The sequence below is a fragment of the Bacillus rossius genome, chromosome 6 (genome assembly GCF_032445375.1).
Source record: "Bacillus rossius redtenbacheri isolate Brsri chromosome 6, Brsri_v3, whole genome shotgun sequence".
NCBI classification, from domain to species: Eukaryota; Metazoa; Arthropoda; class Insecta; order Phasmatodea; family Bacillidae; genus Bacillus; species Bacillus rossius.
In genome coordinates, this window is record NC_086334.1 from 4,213,928 (window position 1) to 4,233,608 (window position 19,681).

The 19,681-nt window shown below is 43.5% G+C and overlaps 1 protein-coding gene across 5 annotated transcripts in view; it reads left to right on the top strand.

Moving 5' to 3' along the window:
* LOC134532530 (uncharacterized) overlaps window positions 1–19,681 on the top strand; it is a 38,660-nt gene that overhangs the window by 13,615 nt on the left and 5,364 nt on the right. For all 5 annotated transcript variants that reach the window (XM_063369007.1, XM_063369011.1, XM_063369008.1 and 2 more), the window contains exon 3: window positions 17,963–18,088. In XM_063369007.1, the coding sequence (XP_063225077.1) occupies window positions 17,963–18,088 (126 nt within the window). The remainder of the gene's footprint in view (window positions 1–17,962; window positions 18,089–19,681) is intronic.

Below are 19,681 nucleotides of genomic sequence, written 5' to 3' on the forward strand. Positions count from 1 at the left end.
ACAGCAGACGGGTTTGGTGGGTACCGTAAAAGCTGGTTAGGAGTGAAGAACTTGGATGTAGCTTCACCCGACCTGCAGTCCTGTCCACAGAACAGGGAGGGTAATAAAGAAATGCGACTTATACAGTGGAAACTGAAACCATGTTTCGATGTTTCGATACGTTTTTTTGGTTACATTAAGTTATCTCCTTGGCGGCGCAAAACTAATTTAAGCGATGCGAAAATACTTAATGCTGTTTTGTAATAAATAAAGGAGTAGGAGGTGCAAAAACTCATTGTATTACACACCACAAAATTAGAGACTACCTAAATAGAGTGAATTTTCACAGGTTTGTTTGCCTGATAATAGCTTATACATTACTTCTCCTAATAAATTAATGTAGTTATGTCAGCAATATATTGTGAAAACTACTATCTAGCGGACGGGCCCATAACTACATAAAAAAAAACTAGGTCTCAGTCTCGGTAATCAGAGTTTCTCCCTCCTGGTCTGTAGTCCTGTAGTGGCCGTGTGCTCGCGAGGCAGTAGCTGACCCTTGACATTTTAGCGCTGCGGGCGGCCGGGCGTCTGGGCCTTTGAGCCCCCCCCCCCCCCCCCCCCCCCCGTGCCAACGCACAGGTCACGTGACCCGGCCCAGCGGAGCGGCGCGAGGTCAAAGGAGCGCGCAGCCGAGTTGCCGGCGGTTCGTCCAGCGAGTTGTCTGCTCGCTCAGCGAGTTGTCGCACTGCACAGTTCCGCGAGACGCAACTGTTTCTCGGAGGTAAATCTTCGTTGCAGCCGCCAGGGTAGGCTGAGGAACTACACCGCGGGCTAACGGGTGTGAGTAGACGACGGGAATTGGAAGTAACGGAAATCGCTCGATAGCGTGGGATATGAAAGATCCTCGAGAGGTATGAAGGGAACCTCGAATAAATTATATAATAATATTGTTACCCTTTGCAGGATGCTTCACTGCCATGTTTGTTAAAATTTTGAACATTCAATATTTATTTACTTCATTTCTTAAATTTCACCGTTCAAGAGAATTATTCAATATTTTTTATTTTAACGTCTGTACAGCCGATAAACATAGAGGTTTATTGATCGCGTTTGTGATTTTTTTAGTTACACTTTATCTAAAATTTAATAAACTGAACACTAATACTTATTTTTCATATTTTTGTTCGGTTAACAGTTTTTTTTAGACTTCGACGATTTGAAACAACACACCTGTGGCAAGCGAGTCGATCCGGGGAGTTAGGAGTGGGAAATTGGGGGGGGGGGGGGGGGGACAATCGTCAAGTCAACTGGTCAGTGTCATTACATAGACCGTGTCTGCAAGCAGTGTAACTGATCGATACATTGCAGTTGTCTTTGACGTGCGAGGCAATTCAACGCGTGCGCTCCTGTGATAATGTTCACTTACTTATTCATTGAGCTGAACTTCTCACCGAGAGCGAGTCATCAGATAAGGAAGCACGAATCAGGGATTTTGAGCAACCAATCGTTCATCGCCTGTTGTCAGGAGGCTCCCCAGTGTTTGTCTGGAGTGATTACAGGTAATTCGTGGAAAACCGAACTCAGGACAGAGATTTGGATGTGGGTCCTCGGAAATGCGAGTACAGTGCCTCACTACTATTATGTAACAATTTGAATAATAATAATAATAATAATGGAGACTATAACTATATGAATATAAATAATAATACAGATAGTATCTTCTTGTAGGCCAAATTATTGAATTAATTAATTAGAAGTTTCTAACAACAATTTACTTTTTTTTCTTTTTTGCCACTCTGATATTACGGTAGTTACTTTCAAATAGACTAAATCAGTAGACGAATAACAACATCAGTTGCACTGAACACGTGAATGTTCGTATAGAACTGAAAGGTCATGTAACTGATGGATCTGCTCCGCGAGTGAATGGAGCCGTGACGCGCGGGCCTCGACCCTCGCCGCTGTCGAGAGCACCCTCGACGAGTATCGACCGGCGCGCGGGCGCTATCGATGGGTCGACTCAGCGGAGCGCCGGGTGATGGACGCCGCGCGCCTGAGGACCCTTCACCCCGCCACCAGGACTCGCCCGGGGCTGATCCTGCGATAAGCGCCCTCCCTCACCCCTCCCTCCCACCACCCGCCATCTTCCGCAGGCAGCTGCAGTTGGCACGCGCCACAACCCCGCCCACAAGTGCGAAGATGTCAACTCTTTCACCCCCACTCGAGTTGACAGTGATCACGGAAAATAATACCGCATTGAATGTGTGTATGTGCGTATGGTATTCAGTCTAGCGTGAGTTTTGTTGGAGTTTGTAACTACGGCTTATTTTTTATGGTGTGTGTATGGGGGGAGGGAGATTTTGTTTGAAAAATCATGTTGGCATAAAAGTATTTGTATTGTAAATGTGAAATTAATAATACTATTAATACTATTCATCATTATCCATTAGCCTTTTAGATATTTTGATATCTATATTAAATTTTTACAACTATTATAATAACTTAACCGTTGCTTTGAAAAATAAAATCAAGACTGGTATTCGAGAAAGGAGATACACTTGTTCAATAAAAAAAACTTTGAATATGTTTGGAGGTCATGTCGACTCATATTTTCCCTGACCTTTTCCCCTTCGCAAAACTGCTCATCCATTCAGTCAAGATTGCTCATTAATTCCAATTAGCAGTGGAATAAGTCTGTGAAAAATTAATGTTCTAGTGATATTGTGTAATTATTGGCAATGCTACTTGCTACATGTCAAGCTAAAACAGCACTAATATTTAACAGAACACTGAGATGTTATTCGGGGTGTTCATATGGACACATGCTATTGTACGGCATTCGACCATCACAGAAAACCTGGGCTTTCCATTAAAAAAATATGTAAATATGTGCAAAACCACACAACAAGCCATGGTTAGCTATTATTAAAAAAACATATAATATATAAACACATGTGGAATTCTGAAGACGGAGTTAAATCAGGGAAACAATGCACAAAACAATATGTTCCTTGTTGTTTCGTCCATTTCATTACGCATAATTTTGTTTCATGTTCTTTCGATATTTCTTCATTGAAAAAATACCAAAGAAATACTTTCGGCAAAGTTCGTACTTAGACCATTACTGCATTAAATGTACATATCGGTAAAAACAATACTTTGAAAGGTGAGAAAAGATTTAGTGTTTCAATCTTATTTTAATAGCAATCACAACGCAAAACTCTAATACCAATGAAATCGCATTGAAATTGTGGAAATGCACCCTGAGCAATGAGCTAACAAGAATCATTATGCTGCTTTATGACATAAAACGAAATTTAGATAAGGTCTTACATGCATAAAATAAATGTTATGATCGTACGGTAATGTCAGTGTATTACAGGATTCATGCAGTTGTCATTATACTGGAAGAAAGATCGCAGATTTTCGAAGGAACTTTGAGATGGGAGTGTGCTCACAAGAAATTTTGGATCATATTGAAGATTCCTTGTGTGGATACGCATTGACATTAGACGCAAAATATTCACAAGTATTCTTTTTGCAGTGCAAATCTAAAACTCTTGAGTGCTTGTTATTTTGACCGACGGGGTACTTCGAGTGTTCGTAGACTGTATACCATACCTAACAAATTATGTACTCATTTACTATTAACGATTTAATTCGTTAATTTTCTGACGTTGTTGTGTATATGCTTAAAAACTGTGCCAGATCACCGAAAAAATTACCAAGCAGCTTACCGCGGCGCCATCTTAAGTCCACTGCTCTACCAACGGACAGTGTTGCCAGATGACTACTTGCAGGAGTAGTATCCATCCGCCGAATCCCACGATAAGCACAACACGTGTATTATTTTACCGAACAGGCATTCTTTGCGTTTTCGTAAGTTGCATTTTAGCTGACCCTCATTTCATGACGAGTTTATTCTTGGTCAAAAGTACTCCTGGGCATGGCAAAGAGCTGTGTCATAATTGGGAGAGTCACTGGGATGTGTATGTTTTAAGACTACTCTTCTGGTAAATGAGTACAAGCAATTTATTCTGAACCTATAAGTGATAGGATCAGTTTACTTGACTCGCTCTGAGAGGCTGTTTGTTAGCAATAAACCCGTGACAAAACTTGTGAGTTAGACAGACGTGAACCAGACTTCACAGTCATCACATGCTAGAAGAAGTCTACACTGTCAGTCTCACCTAACATTTTTGAAACTAACCTTTAAAACAAAATTTGTCTGTAAAGTCGATTTACGGATGATAGTTTAACGTGACGTCATAACGAAATATTGATGAAATGATTGCATAATTTTATGAATAAAATTGAATCTTTTTTATTGAATTATCACTATTTTGTATGGATACAAAGAAGGAGTGAAATGAAATCTACAATTTAATTGATAAATTTACTTTTATTTGCACTCATTAATTCAAATATGTTTATTACTTTAACGAACAGATTATTTTAACTATAACTTTTATACATGTTTGCTATTTAACTTCTTCCAATCTGTGTTATTCTGTTAAGGATAGGACGATGATAGGAAAAGTAGGAAACGAATGGGAGTGTTTCAAGTTTAATGTGCCTCGAAAAAGTCAAATCGATGGTTGTTCCAATCGAGTGGAAGAGAGATAGATGCGGCGCAAGCGTACAATGAGCGTAACGGGACAATGAGCGTAACGGGAAAATGTGCGTAACGAGACAATTAGTCATCCTTTTTCGTGCGTGCAGCCAGCGTTCATCTATTTATTAGACGTTGTCACGTCAAAAAACCTCACTGCGTCACTATGAATGTATAAACGTAGCCGGGTAACACGCCTGGTTGACACGCGGCTAGGCTAGCTGTGAGATAACAAAAAATAAGCTTCTTTTTAAAGTATGTCTGTTTGCTGGTTTATCGTAACCATAATTTTTGCTAGCCCAGCAGAGAATTTTTTTTTTTTTGTGTCTTTGGTAGTTTCTGCCTGAATTCTAATAAAATTATCAATGTGCCAGTTACTTTGATGTGTTAAAAACTAAAACTAATTTAATTTAAAATCAAATTGATGCAAAGTTGTAATTTTAATAAATTCAAGGAAACATTTGTCTGCTGCATGTAATATTACAAAATATAACATGAAATTTATGGAATGATCTCGTGAAGATCAAACATAGTTATAGATATAAATATGTGGCCCCTTTTTTTAATCTGATACTCCAGGGCTGCAAACAAATATTAAATAGCTCACTGACTTGAAAGAAATTTCCCTTGTCTTAAGACGTTGAGTCATAGACCTTCGCCCGGTATAGAACCCTCTAACCTTAAATGTCCGCACCGGGCTGTGGGTAACTGGAACAGTATTCAGCTGAAAGGTACGTTTCAAATGTTGGCTACAATATGCTGTCGATGGGGAAGCCTAAGATGCACATAAAGTTCTGCCATTTCCGATTACACCCGAACAATTCACCTTCGGCCAACCTCGGGTTTATTTATATGTGTTTATATTTCTCTGTTTATTTTAATGTAGCTATACTAACCTAACTAACCGTCCATAGTGTTTTAAAGTGTTTTAATGTAGCTAACCTAACCGACCACTTTTAATATTTGAATTCATTTTTCCTGCGCAGAAATAAAACAAATCCCGAAGTTGGCCGAAGGTGAATTGTTCGGGTGTAATCGAGAATGGCAGAACTTTATGTGAATCTTGGGTCTCCGCTGTAGACGCGCTGTAGATCGTGACGCGCCGCAGTGTGTCACGCTGGCAGCTGCCAGGCGACCCGGTTCTTCGATCCCCGCCTTAAACCCCCCGCGACAGGCTGTAAACCCTCACCCCCCTACTGCACCCCTCACGCCTCCATCTGCATGCGCCCCGGAGCGCCCAGTTGCGTTCCATAGAGCAGTGACGCCGTAGAGCCATGTCGGTCTTTCTGTCGGCTTACGATCCGGGCAACCTTCTGGTCACAGACGAGAGAGCCAAACACCCGATCGTGCATCTTCGGTTGTTTTTTTTTTTTTTTTGTTCATTGTAAATAAATATAACGGTGTTGATAAAAGGATACTAATGGTCAATTAGGTTAGGTTAGCTTCATTATAAATACTTTAAAACATTGTGGACGGTTGATTTGGTTAGGATAGCTACATTAAAGATACGGAAAAAAACATGAACTTCGGGGAACTTCGAGTTTTGGCTCTCTCGTCTGTGAGAAGAAGGCTGCCCTTACGATCCGCCCAAAGAACTGAAAATAATGCAACCTACTAGAACGATAACACATGCGTGATTGCCTACGTTCGGTGTTTTGACTGACCTTGCGATTATGTTTATTAGATGTTGATACGTTACACGGGGCAGTGCATTTATTTCATTAATGTACTTTTCACCAACAACCAACTACATTCTGCAATGGAAATAGGACGGGCATTAACTTTTAAAATGATTTTTAATGTATTTTTAGTATGATATTTTGTAAGAGTATAATTACGCGTGTGTTCGCGTGTGTTAAATATTACACTATTGGAATTACTTATCTAGGCTGATTTCCTGGGTTCGCAGTGTTCAAACATTTTCTTTCGATGATGTATTGATAGTTAATGAGTGAATACGTCAGCTTCTTTAACGCGAACATAACCGCCAAAGCGTTCACGCGGTATCTCACTCAGAGTTCCAGGGATGAACGAGGGCGCCTGGAAGGTATGTGTCCGCCTGAATTTCGTCTCAGAACTCCAGACGGCCGAGTTCCAACAGTGAGAGAAAGAATATGAGAGATGGCCGAGAGAGTGGCGTTTTTTTATTCTTTGTTTTCTCCCCCTTTGCATCCGTGCCTTCTTCAGTCTACTTTTTATATCTATTGATCTAACCCAGTTGGAAAATGGCACGTGTTTCTCCCTTGACGGGGGCAGATGTTCGCCCGAGAAATGTTTGTTATACTAATTGCACTCGTCGTTGTAATTGACATGATTTCTTTACAAAACGTTCTAATGACAGCCACGAAGAGTAGCATTTCTGAGTATTTTATCTCCGGTATATATATTTGTGAAGAACAGCTGGTAACCGTGGTATTAGGATCGGCACACTAAATTACGCGTTAGTAATTTATGAAGCTCATGGTTTTAAATATCACCGTTATCCTTTACACCTTTTAAAAATAAAGTTTTAAAAAACTGTTATATTTTTTTACATTACTTTGCTGTGACTATGTTAAAAAAAAGAATAAACGTGGTTTAGTATAACAGAAATCACAAGTCGATAAAATGCGTAGAAAAAAAAATGTAAAAGTATGATTCCGGCGATCCTATCTTGCGGGGGGGGTCAAAGAAATGATAAGTAATGATTGTTATATTTCAAGACTGCCGGTGACTCGGAATGCCCGGGATATTTGCGGACAGGGGTGTAGTGGGTCCCTCGCGGTGTCTACAGGAGGATAATGCCCGGCCGCTCTGCGCTAGGGTCAGGGAGGGGGGTTGGGGTTGCATCAGGCAAAGCGCATCAGCGCTAGCGAGTGACGGAGGGGGGTGGCGGAACAAAACGGCGCGGGGCTGCGAGGCAGGTGGCAGGCCGGCAGGAAAGCCTCCGGCATATTGATCCGGGGTCCGGCCTGCCCGGAGCCCGCTAAATGCCCGGAGGTGAGAGTGAGCGTGTGAGAGTGTTAGTGAGTGTGTAAACACTGAGAGACGAGCCGCTCGCTAACTGAGCTCGTTGAAACTGTTTCCAGCGATCCATTCCAAACCGCACAACCAGCAGTCTTCTGTCAGCCACCGGTTGGTGCCCTCAGATCATGTCTTCGCGTGAGGAAAATAACGCGAGATATGGTCATCTCAGCATCTTTTACTCTTAAATCATCATCTTTTATTTTTTTGATGTGTAGCACCTTAAATCTAGGTTTACGGTGTTTGGCAGGAGTAACTCCGTGAATGTGACGCAAGTCGAGGAACTGAAATATTATAACCACCACGGTGCTGCCATCTGGGGCGGATGGAGCGAACCGAAGTTCACGAAAGACAAAAGGGAAACGTTATAATATTAACCGTTTGATGCATTTTAACAAGAAGAGTAGTATTTTAATAAAATTCATTGTCAAAAATCAGGTTCTTGAATCCACTCGTGTGGGGACTACTAACTCACCAACACTACTCAAATCCGTGGAACCCCTCCCTCCTCCCCTGGAACGGTGACGTCATCACGTTGGCTCGTCTCGTAGTTCCTACAGGCATGGCTTGTCCTCGTGACGTCATCCTTCGGTTTGGTTTTGACATAATGTATTAATATTATTTATTTAATAATTGACATAGTGTATTATTATTATTAATTTAATAATTATTTGACATAGTGTATTATTATTATTAATTTAATAATTATTTGACATAGTGTATTATTATCAATGCCAGTAACTCGTCACGTATCATCTGTGAAACAGCCAATTGCTGTATTTATCCGTTAATCTAAATATATATAACTCAAAGGTGACTGACTGACATAGTGATCTATCAACGCACAGCCCAAACCACTGGACGGATCGGGATGAAATTTGGCATGCAGGTAGATGTTATGACGTAGGCATCAGCTAAGAAAGGATTTTGATTAATTCTACCCCCAAGGGGATAAAATACCACTCACTGACTCACTCATCGCGAGATCTCTAAAACTATACACCCGATTGACTTGAAATATAGCATAGTTACTCATTTTGTGATGTAGACGCTCAGCTCACTAAGAACGGATTCTGCGGAAATCCGATACCAAGGGGAGTTTCGGGGGCGTAATATATCAAAATTTCCAGTTTTTGGTAGGAAATCACCACGGCAACGGCTGTTGCTTTGTTGATGCTTCATTCGTCTCTATGGCAACGACTATTTCATTGTTAGTGCAGTTCTCATCACCGTTGAAATTTTGGCGGGTACTTTAAATATCAAAAATTGCCCTTTTTTTTTCAAGTATATATATTTTACAGACTTGAAACTTCACAGTACTGTACCTATGTTACGCAGGATGACATTTTCCGAAAATTAGATCCCATGGGTGGTTAAAACCAGGCAACAGTGGGTACTTTGTCTGCATGAGAACAGGATTTTGCATTGTTCATGCCTTCTGCGTCTCCATGGCAACAGGCATCGCGCGGCAGTGGCGTACCCACAAGGAGGGGCATGTATAATGAGCGGCGCAAGAGTGATCTGCCTGTAGACTGCCGTAGCGAAGTACGGGTACATCAGTTGTACGTTGCGTGCACGAGTCGGGAAACCATCGGTGCTATTCATTTTCTCTCCGGTACATTATACAGCATTGTAATAAATTTTCACTGAATTTTTTTTATTTACCATTACTGTAAATGGGAGATGTGGCTTAATTTTTTTTTCATTAGTATAGTCGTGCGAAGCCGGGTCGGGCAGCTAGTGAATAAATAAATAAATATATTTAAAAAATAACAATTTATTGTTCCGCTGGTTTTCACGAGTATCGAGTCCAAGTGGCGATGGGGCAAACTCCACTACAATCCAGAGTCTGGTGTCGCTCTACACTGCGGGCATTGCTGCACTATGTTACACCTGAACCTTGTATTTATAATTTCCTAATGTGTGACTGGAACGAACATGAAAACCACGAGGAACCGACTCCAGTGGTTAGTCAGCTCGACTGGACTTGGCCAGCTGGGAGCTGCTTTCTGATTCGGATGTTTGCGTTGTGTTTTAGTTTCCCTGGCATTTTTATGGCTTTTCCCTGCCTGTATTTCATCATTATTATTTTTCCAGTTTTATTCTTGTTGAGCCTGGTTGGAGTGCTTGATCTATCTTTATTACGCAAGCGTTAGTGAATAATTGAGTTAAAAAAATATTTATCGTTAATTAAGAATATATAAAACTAATTCGCCAGTTTCAATCCAAACGAAACTACCCGTCTGTGATTTCAACAATAACGTATAAAGTAAGTGCTTTCTACTCTGCACGTTATTTAGGAGAAAAAAAAAAGATCTTCACGTTCGCCGCCAGAAACCTAACTGACGTGAGTTTTGTTACACGGTGGCTCTATCTCTTAATCTTGAATAAGTTGTAATTAAAATAAATGTTCAGAAAACTTAGATTAAGAATTTAAAATTTACCCTAAAAGTTTAAAATAAAAATAGTGGTTGATTTAAGAAAATAATAATAATTCCAGTTAAAACGTACCTAATTAATTTGAGTGCACAAACTTACTAACTGCGTGTTTCATGTAATCAGTGATCAACTGCAGGGCCCTGTCTTGGTGTGTCTGTGTCTGTGTCTGTCTCTCTGTGTGTGTGTGTATTGCGTCTACCTCAGCCGCTGTCTCGAGCTGGGAGCGGGGTTGCGATCAACGACCATATATCAGAAAGACCGGAAACTCAACGCTGTTTTTGTGTACCTACAAACAATCGCCGATTACGCTGCCATATATGAATCTACAAATGAAATACCGTGATCGAAAGTGCGTAACGATATAAATCGATATGTATAACACAAATCGATTGGCAACGTGTTTCGAGCTATCGAACTTGCTAGTTCCCGTCGTATAATAATGATATTAATAATAATAGCCTTTGAATTTTTGTCATAACCTTATTTGCAGGATGCTCGATACAATTCCAATGTGCTGAAAGTGATCCTGTGTTAAAAAAACGGTTCATTTTCTATTGGTTGCGATGACTCTTCACCTCCCGGCGAGGCGCACCGGAGGAACAGGAAGCAGCTGCTGGCGAGGCAACTGCTCCGCGGAGAGCCATTGTCCGACCTCACACTGCTTCTGCGGGACTCAGGCATGTCCGCCTCCACCCGCGCTCTCACACTTGCGGTGTTTCGGCACGCGTCACCGCTCACAACCAACGTACTCGGCCAGACGGACCGGCCAGTGTTAGGTCTGCAGATGGCAGTAGTCGGGCTGAGAGGTCTCCTCGTGGGAGGGGGGGGGGGGTTACAGGCCCATTGTGACGTCATCTCTGAGGTCTGGAGTCGCCGAGGAGGGGCCTGGCTTGTTGGTCGATTCCCATCAGCGGCAGGCGGAAATTACATGTCGCGACGCGCCCTGGCCAATATGGCCCCCGCAGCCCCCCGCCCGCGCTCCGTCTTGTGCGTGTAGTCGCGCCGCCTGAGCGGGGGGGGGGGGGGGGGGGGGAGGGGTCCGTAGCTCGTCTGCCTGGGCCGCCGCCGATTCATCATATTGCCATCCGGGGCAGTAAGCGTGGGCGAGGCCAGAAACCCAAGTTTCTACAACTCGCCAAGTGCATAGTAATTCAGGTTCACCCCACACTGGTGAAAAATCATTTGAATCGACGGCGGGGGTGCGTGTCTTGTGAGACAAGTTTGGCACACGGGCCTGTGTGTGTGCTGGTAGGTTGTGTAATGCTATAAAAGTTACGTGTACCTAATTCGGCGGGGGAGTGAAGCTCCCCACCAGTTAGATCGGCTAACTGGCGTGATGTAGTGTCGTGTTGGTGCGCATTAGAGGCTTGTCGGTGTGCTGTAATTTCAAGTGACCTAGTTAAACTCGGGTGTGGTGTGTAGTGTAAAGCTGTGCGAGCCGCTCCTACGAACCCCTGGGAACACATAATATGCATGGGTAGTTAGCCCATTAGTGAATGTAACAGGTAGTTCAGGCCAACACTCGCGCAGGCGTATAATCGTGTGGTCGTGTTGGTGATACGGTAAAAGAAATTACATGGATTAGTAAACCTCTGGCCGCCTTAGGGACCGAGCTATTGCGTTCCGACATAGCTCGGTCAAAGGTAGGCTAAGCCAGTATTGCTGTAGCTGTCTGCCTGGGCAACAAGCGCTCCTCTGCAGCTGTGCGCCCAGTTCATTGGCTCAGCGGGGTGACCAATAGCAGGTCGCCTGCCCGCGCGCCTGGCTCTGGTGCGGGCTTGGGGCGCGCGACGAATCTGCCTTCGAACAAGGGCAATATACCGATGTTTATCTGCGAAATGATTGGTGTTTTTTCGTAGCTTTTAGATCAGCGACGGCCACCCCTACCGCAATGTAAGGACTTCATAATTCGACTAATAAATAAATTTAAATAAAACGAAATAAATTTTTCTTATATTGACTACTTTTTCCAACAGATATTGTACCGGTATGGTTGTCAGCTGATTGTTGTTACGTTGTCACACACCAAAAGGTGGGTAAAAGGGAGAGAAGGAATGTTTTGTCGCTGGTAACGTGTCCGTGTTAAGAGGCGCATTGGCTCGCTGTGTGTAAACCAGTAGTATCCGGCCTCGCTACTTGGAGGTTGGACAGCCTGCTCTGGTGCCAGGCTCCCAGTGCGACCGCGTGCTGCGTCCTATGATTGGGGGGGGGGGGGGGGGGGGGCGCAGTCAGCCCTCGTGAGCGCCGGGTCGTTATGGCAACACTGGTGACCCACGAGACGACAACACCCCCTCCCCCGCCTTGAGCGCGTGCCGGGAGGGAGTGAGAGACGTGCTCTGCATCAATCATTGGCATCCTCCATGCTGCCGGCAACTGTACACCTCGCAGTTTGTATTTCCCGTTGACTTACACTCAGCATTCGAGATTTTACTAAGCGTTGAGTAACATAATACAAGTGAGTGAATATTAACGATGTGAACTACGGCAACTAATGTGAATAGGACTAGAAATAGACAGATTGATTTAATTGATCTAATGTTCAAAAAACTCTGTTAATTAATACTTATTTTAATTGTTTAACATAATATCCATTATTAGAAATTTGTAATATAAGTTTTATGCTAGCAAATGTATATATTGTACATATATTAGAAATAGTGTATGCAATCATATACATGTATTTCATAAAAACTGTAACCAGTTGACAAGCCCTATACTCAGAGGGCCACTGCTCATCAACTGAGTCTATTGGGTGCTAAGAAAATAAATAAATAAATGAGTTAATAATTAGTAGGATGTATGTCACATACTCGTAGCAATTAATTGAAACTTTTGGAAAAATTCAGATCTGTAGTCCATTGGTTTTCCTTATTCTTACGTTAAAAAAATTAAAAAAAAAATTTTTTTCGAACAAATATGTGACAGTACGTTTGTCATTTGAAAAGTCTACAACTTTAGATAGTTTAATGAACTACGCTGCTAATGCTCGAAATTGCGTTTTACAGGAACTTCTTTAACGCATTCGCAATACATTTTCGCTCGACGACAATGAAAGCTTTATAAGACGTCGGGTGTCTACTTCGAGTCGAGCCTGTTTCGCGTCTGGTGATTGTTAATTTGAAGCCCATAAACGTGACCGAACTGGGTATGTTAAATAATGCCACAGCTTGAACTATTTCAACTACATAAATACATCCGAAGCTCCCCGAAGGGTTGTTTATTTGAGTCACCTCGTGCAGAGGGGCGTTACCACAACGCCGAACGTACAATCACGCCGAATGCCAAATTGACCGCAACACCGACAGCTAGAAAACTGCTGTATACCACAACGCCGAAATACAGTAACGCCGAAAAATGTTGCTGCGGGGAGGGGGCGGCCAGAGGAGCAAAATGAAAAACAACTGAATGAATTTGTGTGCTAACCTTACCTAACCTAACCTTTGTGGCAGTCCTGAAATGACATTTTTTGACGTTAATGTATTTCGGCGTTGTGGTAATTTGGCGTTGTGGTACACAGCAGTTTTCTAGCTGTCGGCGTTGCAGTCAATTTGGCATTCGGCGATATGGTATTCGGCGTTATTGTACGTTCGTCCTTGTGGTGCGTCCCCCTCGTGCAGTCTGCTGGTCGCACGCGCCGCAGACTTGCTCGCCTCGCCTCCAGACCGGACACTGGCTGCGCCCAGCCAGGCCGAGGGCTGGAGGCCCTGGAAGGGTTCCAGGCGGTTCTGGGTCAGGCCTGACCTTGCCCTTCGCCCTGGCCGCCAGCGCGCAGCAGCGACACCGAACAAGTAGCTGTGTCTTCAGTTACACACACTCACTTGGTCTGTGTATTTACACTTTATTTATAGTCATTAACGTCATATTTGTCTAATTATTTAAATAAAAAAAATTGGTTGTCTGTAAAGTCAGTTTACGGACGATAGTTTAACGTCACAACGTCATAACAAAACATTGATGAAATGATTGCATACTTTATGAATAAAATTGAATCATTTTTATTTTAATAATAAAAGAATAAATACTTGAAATTATACTAGTAATCAGATTTTTAAAATGAAAGAATAATTAACCTTTGTTGCCGAAATTGTTGTTGTAATAAGCAATTAAAATCACATTAACTTTTCACTTCACTTTATAAACAGTCGAGTGGAAGAGAGATAGATGCGGCGCAAGCGTTCAATGAGCGTAACGGGACACAGCGTAACGGGACACTGTTTCGTGCGTGCAGCTGGCGTTCATCGATTTATTAGACGTTGTCACGTCAAAAATATTTTTAATACACCACAGTTTAAAAACGGACCTACACATAAAAATTTATAACCCCATACAGATTGTCCTGGAAATTTGTGATTGTCAATTTTTAAGGCCTATGAAAATACTTGTAAGACTTAAAAATATAACTTGGGGCATATTAAATAGATAATTTGTGCACGAATAGTTCTCCCAAATCACTAAAACGATTATTGCTTGCAAATGATATGAACCGTTGTGAGTTTTCTAAACGACAGCTTCTCCCTACATTACTTTCTGTACGAGGGTGCGACCTATATACCTGGACTTTTTTTTCCTAACCTAACTAATTACTAAGTGTATTTGGGAGGGGTCTGGGTAGGGAAGACTCTAAGTGCGTCTCAGGCCGAAGCCTATACGCTCTAAGCATGCAGGTTATGAACCATGCAGGAGAGGAAGCATGCATCATGTGCTAGGAGGGGATTGGCCAGCCATGGCAACGTTTTAGCCATGACTAACTCCCCTCACTGACTATTCTAAGTTAAAACTAGATAAGTTGGGCCCAGGTAAAACCTGCATAGACACAGGGAAAACCCTCGGCACTGACATGCGGGATGCAAAATTTCATGCATTAATTACAAGCAGGTTGGTTACAGGAACAGAAGGATGGTTCTGGAAGAAGAGTTGGACAGAGTAGAAAGACTACTATGCAAATGGGCGGGAGCTTGGACATTTGTCCGCATTTGGTTTGGTGGCACTGGTTGTTTCGAGGGCGACTTTAGTCGTTTCCCGCCAGGCTGCCAGCCAGCCTAGACTAAGTTTAGAAGGGAAAAAAAAAAATTCGTGTGCGCTGTTGAATTTAAACTAATGTAAAGTAACATTAAATTAACATAAAATAAACATTAAAGATTATGTTAGTTTGGTAGCTTAATTTAATCGTGCTTTTTCGCGAGCTGACGCATTGAGCCAGCACTCAGGAGTGGATATAGCCTCAGATTGACCGAAGTCGGTTAGGGAAATTATCCAGTCCTTCATCGCGAGGCTCCAGCCTCAGCTTCTACGCATTCGTTGGCTGCGGAGTGTTACCTGGACTTGTCTTTATTCCTGCCTGAGCTAGGTTAAGTGGATACTAATGAGACGTAAGGAGCTTACGATACGAAGACGTAAGAAATACTACTAGTCAATTTCGAGTTGCTACGACCCTGCACTATAACATACTTAGTCCCTTGAAGTTTGAAAGAAGTTGCAAAGAAGTAAAGGTTAGGTTTAGACAACGAAATATATTATTTTAATTTAACTCTAAGAAACGTCAAGTTCCTTGTTACGACTAAGACAGTCTTTCTTCCCATCTCGCACCAGGCCGCGGAGAAGGCTGCCGCTGTCGGGCGGGGCAGACTGTCCAGTCCCCAGTCTCCTGTCCAGGTGGCCTCCTGGACAAGCCAGTGTCGGCCTGGGACCGCCACGCGCGCCTCTCGGCTCCCCGAACAAGCATGGTCCCATTTCCCGCATTTCCCCGCATTTCCCGCGGGGGATTAGCTCCGCCTGGGCGCGGGAGGGGTATGCAGCCCCGCCGAACAGCTCTGTATGCCTGGTCACGGACCGCGAAGCGGCCAGGCGCCCGGGCCAGAGAGAGACGGAGCCATTCATATGGCGCAGTGGGATCGCTTTAGGAAATTACCTCCGAGGGGAACCGGGGTGGGTGCTCCATCATGGCGGGTGGGGGGGGGGAAGGAGTGGAGGGGAGGCAGATGGCAGCAGAGAAATAGCGACAGTTGGTTCCGCGCCCCGAGCAACTGTGCGTGGGCGAGCCGGTTTCCACGAACACTCCGTGACGTAGTTCCCAGAACTACTGTGCAGATAGCGCAACTAACCGGTGCTTTAAACTTGCTGTCGACATTTTCTATTGGCGTACCTACATCATGTACTTTTCCACTTCTTTTTCTAGCCTGCAGCGAGAGAATAGCAACGCACTGACACTAGTGCCATAAACACGGCGCGGATGATGATGTAGAAGAGTTACCATCGCCAGTAGTAACAACCCTGCAATGAGTTGAACAGCGTCATATTTATTTCTTTTTCGAATTTTTGAATGTCAAATTCAAAGAAGTATATAATTAAAAAAGTGAAATTCTTGTTTTTCAGACGTACTCTATTAAGCATAAAAAAAATCAGGTGTCCTAAACTTCTTCACTTAAGGACAAATAAAAACAACTTAACATAAAACTTAATAAGTGCTAGATGATTAATGTATAAATGCCATAAATGTGTGTCAAATAGCTCTCACAATTGAAGTAGCGAAGTGACGTAGCTGTTGGTAAGACGAATGTACTACCCATGCTTCGTAGCGAGGCACGGCACTCACAACTGGCACACTCGCTAACTTCGCCCAGGCAGCGCACGCCATACTCTAACGAACATATTAATTAGTTTCGAACCTCGAGTTCGTCGAGCGAGATAATTGCGAGGGCCGTTTTTCCATTCTGGGTCTCCCGGCTCCCCAACTGCTGAACTTCCCGCCTGGCTAATGCCGAACTCTCTCCCGGCTGGAAATGTAATTAAACTTCGCGGAGGGGCGGGATGTTATTTATTTAAGTTCCCTCCTATCTGTGCTGCTGCGGGGGAAATAAATTTCACGCTTCGTTTTGTTAGTCTGAATTTAGTGTTTTCTCATCTGAAAGTAATTTTTCTACTTATAATTATTAGAGACCGGAAAGTTAACGATTTCATCAACTGTCACCCTAAAACTCGAAAACATGCACATTAGCTTTAATTTTATTGCGCATGTACCAATTTATTACTCTAATTGCTTGCTTGCTCGATTGGTGCACATGCTCTTATACCAGACAGATTTTCCCATAATACACATTATATACATATAATATATAATGTGAATAATATGAATACTCAATACTTCACCAGACGCCACCATCTGTTTGTTCTCTTCTGAACATATTCTCGGAACTGGTTTTCGATTTATTAGTAGAACACTCGAAATCAGACGATTTAAACAATTTTACACATTATTATAAACAATACTCTGAAAGGCACACATTTTGTTAAATGATTATATGTTAAGTTGTAATGTAATGCTCTGTACTAGTAATGAGATATAAAATAAATTGTATTCATAACTTAGACGCACCATCTACTGTGCCATTACATAACCGCAACACTGCGCTATAGCTAAGTGAGAGACTTGATACATGGATCTGCCCAACGTGCAGTTCAATATAACTAACATCAGCCAGAGCACAATGTTGGGACCACACACTAATCACCCAGCTCTACTCAGTGCTGACTCTAGGGTAAAGAGGATGGCGTGGTGGTTGTTGCAGTGGCGCGCGCGGCCAACCTCACGTGTTACCAGTGCCACAGGACGACGAACGAGGAGTGCGGTCCTGAGTCGTTGCTGCCGTGTCCTGCGAGCAAGCACAATGTTGGGACCACACACTGTAATCACACAGCTCTACTCAGTGCTGACTCTATGGTAAAGAGGGCGGCGTGGTGGTTGTTGCAGTGGCGCGCGCGGCCAACCTCACGTGTTACCAGTGCCACAGGACGACGAACGAGGAGTGCGGTCCTGAGTCGTTGCTGCCGTGTCCTGCGAGCAAGCACAATGTTGGGACCACACACTGTAATCACACAGCTCTACTCAGTGCTGACTCTATGGTAAAGAGGGCGGCGTGGTGGTTGTTGCAGTGGCGCGCGCGGCCAACCTCACGTGCTACCAGTGCCACAGGACGACGAACGAGGAGTGCGGTCCTGAGTCGTTGCTGCCGTGTCCTGCGAGCAAGGACCGCTGCGTCACTCATATCAGCAAGGACGGTCAGTGACCCCCGGAATTACTATTGTTAGCCCAGTGGCAAGGCTCTGGGCTGTCTTTACAGCGGACTTGGGTTCGAACCCCTTCCGGCCGCCCAGAGTTTGGTTTTTCATTGTTTCTTATAATCACTCCACGCAAATACTGGGATGGTGTTTTACTACATGATATGGCCTTGTCCTGATTTACTATGCGTGGTCTATGCTGTATATTCCCATGTCTAACGGTTTTGTTAACAGCTATATTTCAAGCGAGGCTCAGACTTGTTGCTTAATCAGGCAATACCGCCGCAGGGTAAGCTGCAACTGTACTGTCATCACATCCATTGCGGGCCTCGAGGTCCGAGTGCCAGATCCGGGCATGGAACCACAGGCCCCCAGGTAGAGTTCCAGGCCGCGGATTGCCGCCCACTACCTCTGGTTGTGAAGATAGATATTAGGTTTTAATGGGGATGTAGATAACGGATGTTTGGTGGCCCTGAGGTGTTGTGATTTGGGTGGTTTGACGGGGTTGCAGTAGGTACTCGGACCCGTGCTGTGCTGAGGGCGGTTTCAGGAGCACAGTGGGAGAATGTGTGTTAGTGTGATTTGGGTTCGTGGGTTCGAATCCCAGTGGAGAAAGTTTCAGCGGGCTGCATGCCCTGCGCTCTTTATTTCGGGTGTATAGGTTGTTAGCTGGCTATGGTTTCTATTCGTATTGGGCGAATGAACAGTTGGATAAGTTTGTCTCACGTCTCAGTCCGCGCCAGCCAACCACAAGCAGCACTGTAGACAAGAGTCTAGCGGCAGCGCCGCTACTTCCTGCAACTGGCTGCAAATGCCGCAACGCTCACGCTCGTTCCGGGGCCGGCGGCGTGCTCGGACGTTCAGCGAGCGCAATGATGTTAATGCAGGATCTGACACTATACTGAAGTATTTTCAATTTAGTTCACTAAGCTTCGTCAAACACCGACCAGTGTGGTGAAAAAACGTTATAAAGCATAAGAGTTTTATTTTAATAAATTTAATAATATTTTATAAATACTTTAAAACATTGTGGACGGTTGATTTGGTTAGGATAGCTACATTAAAAATACTCTGAAATCATGTAAACGGTTTCCTAGCCCTGGATAGCTACATATTAAAAAAGTTATTTGCTAAGAAACCATAAAATGATTTTACAGTATTTTTAATGATACATTTAGTAAAAAGCACGCACACTAAACAGTCTGTGTGGCTTTTTTTATACTGGAGAGAAAAAACGCGCGCGTAAAAAAAACAAATATCCAGGGAGTAGGCGCTCCCGTCGGCCAACTTCGGAAAGGCTCGGCATTTGCAGCCAGTTGCAGGAAGTAGCGGTGCTGCCGCTAGACTCGTCACTGTAGCGCGTGTCACTCGCCTCGACGCTCGCGCTCCCAAGCGGCAGTTGCACGAAATAACGAACTCGCAAACGTAAAATATATAACTGATAAGTAAACTTACAATACACCAAAATATAAAATATTGGATTTAAATAAAATTTCAAAAAAACTATATATTACAAAACACTATGCCGTCGGCTGCGGTCTCGTGTTCGAGTCCGGGCGCGAGTTCTAGCGGGGTGGCTGGTCTGGTTAATGT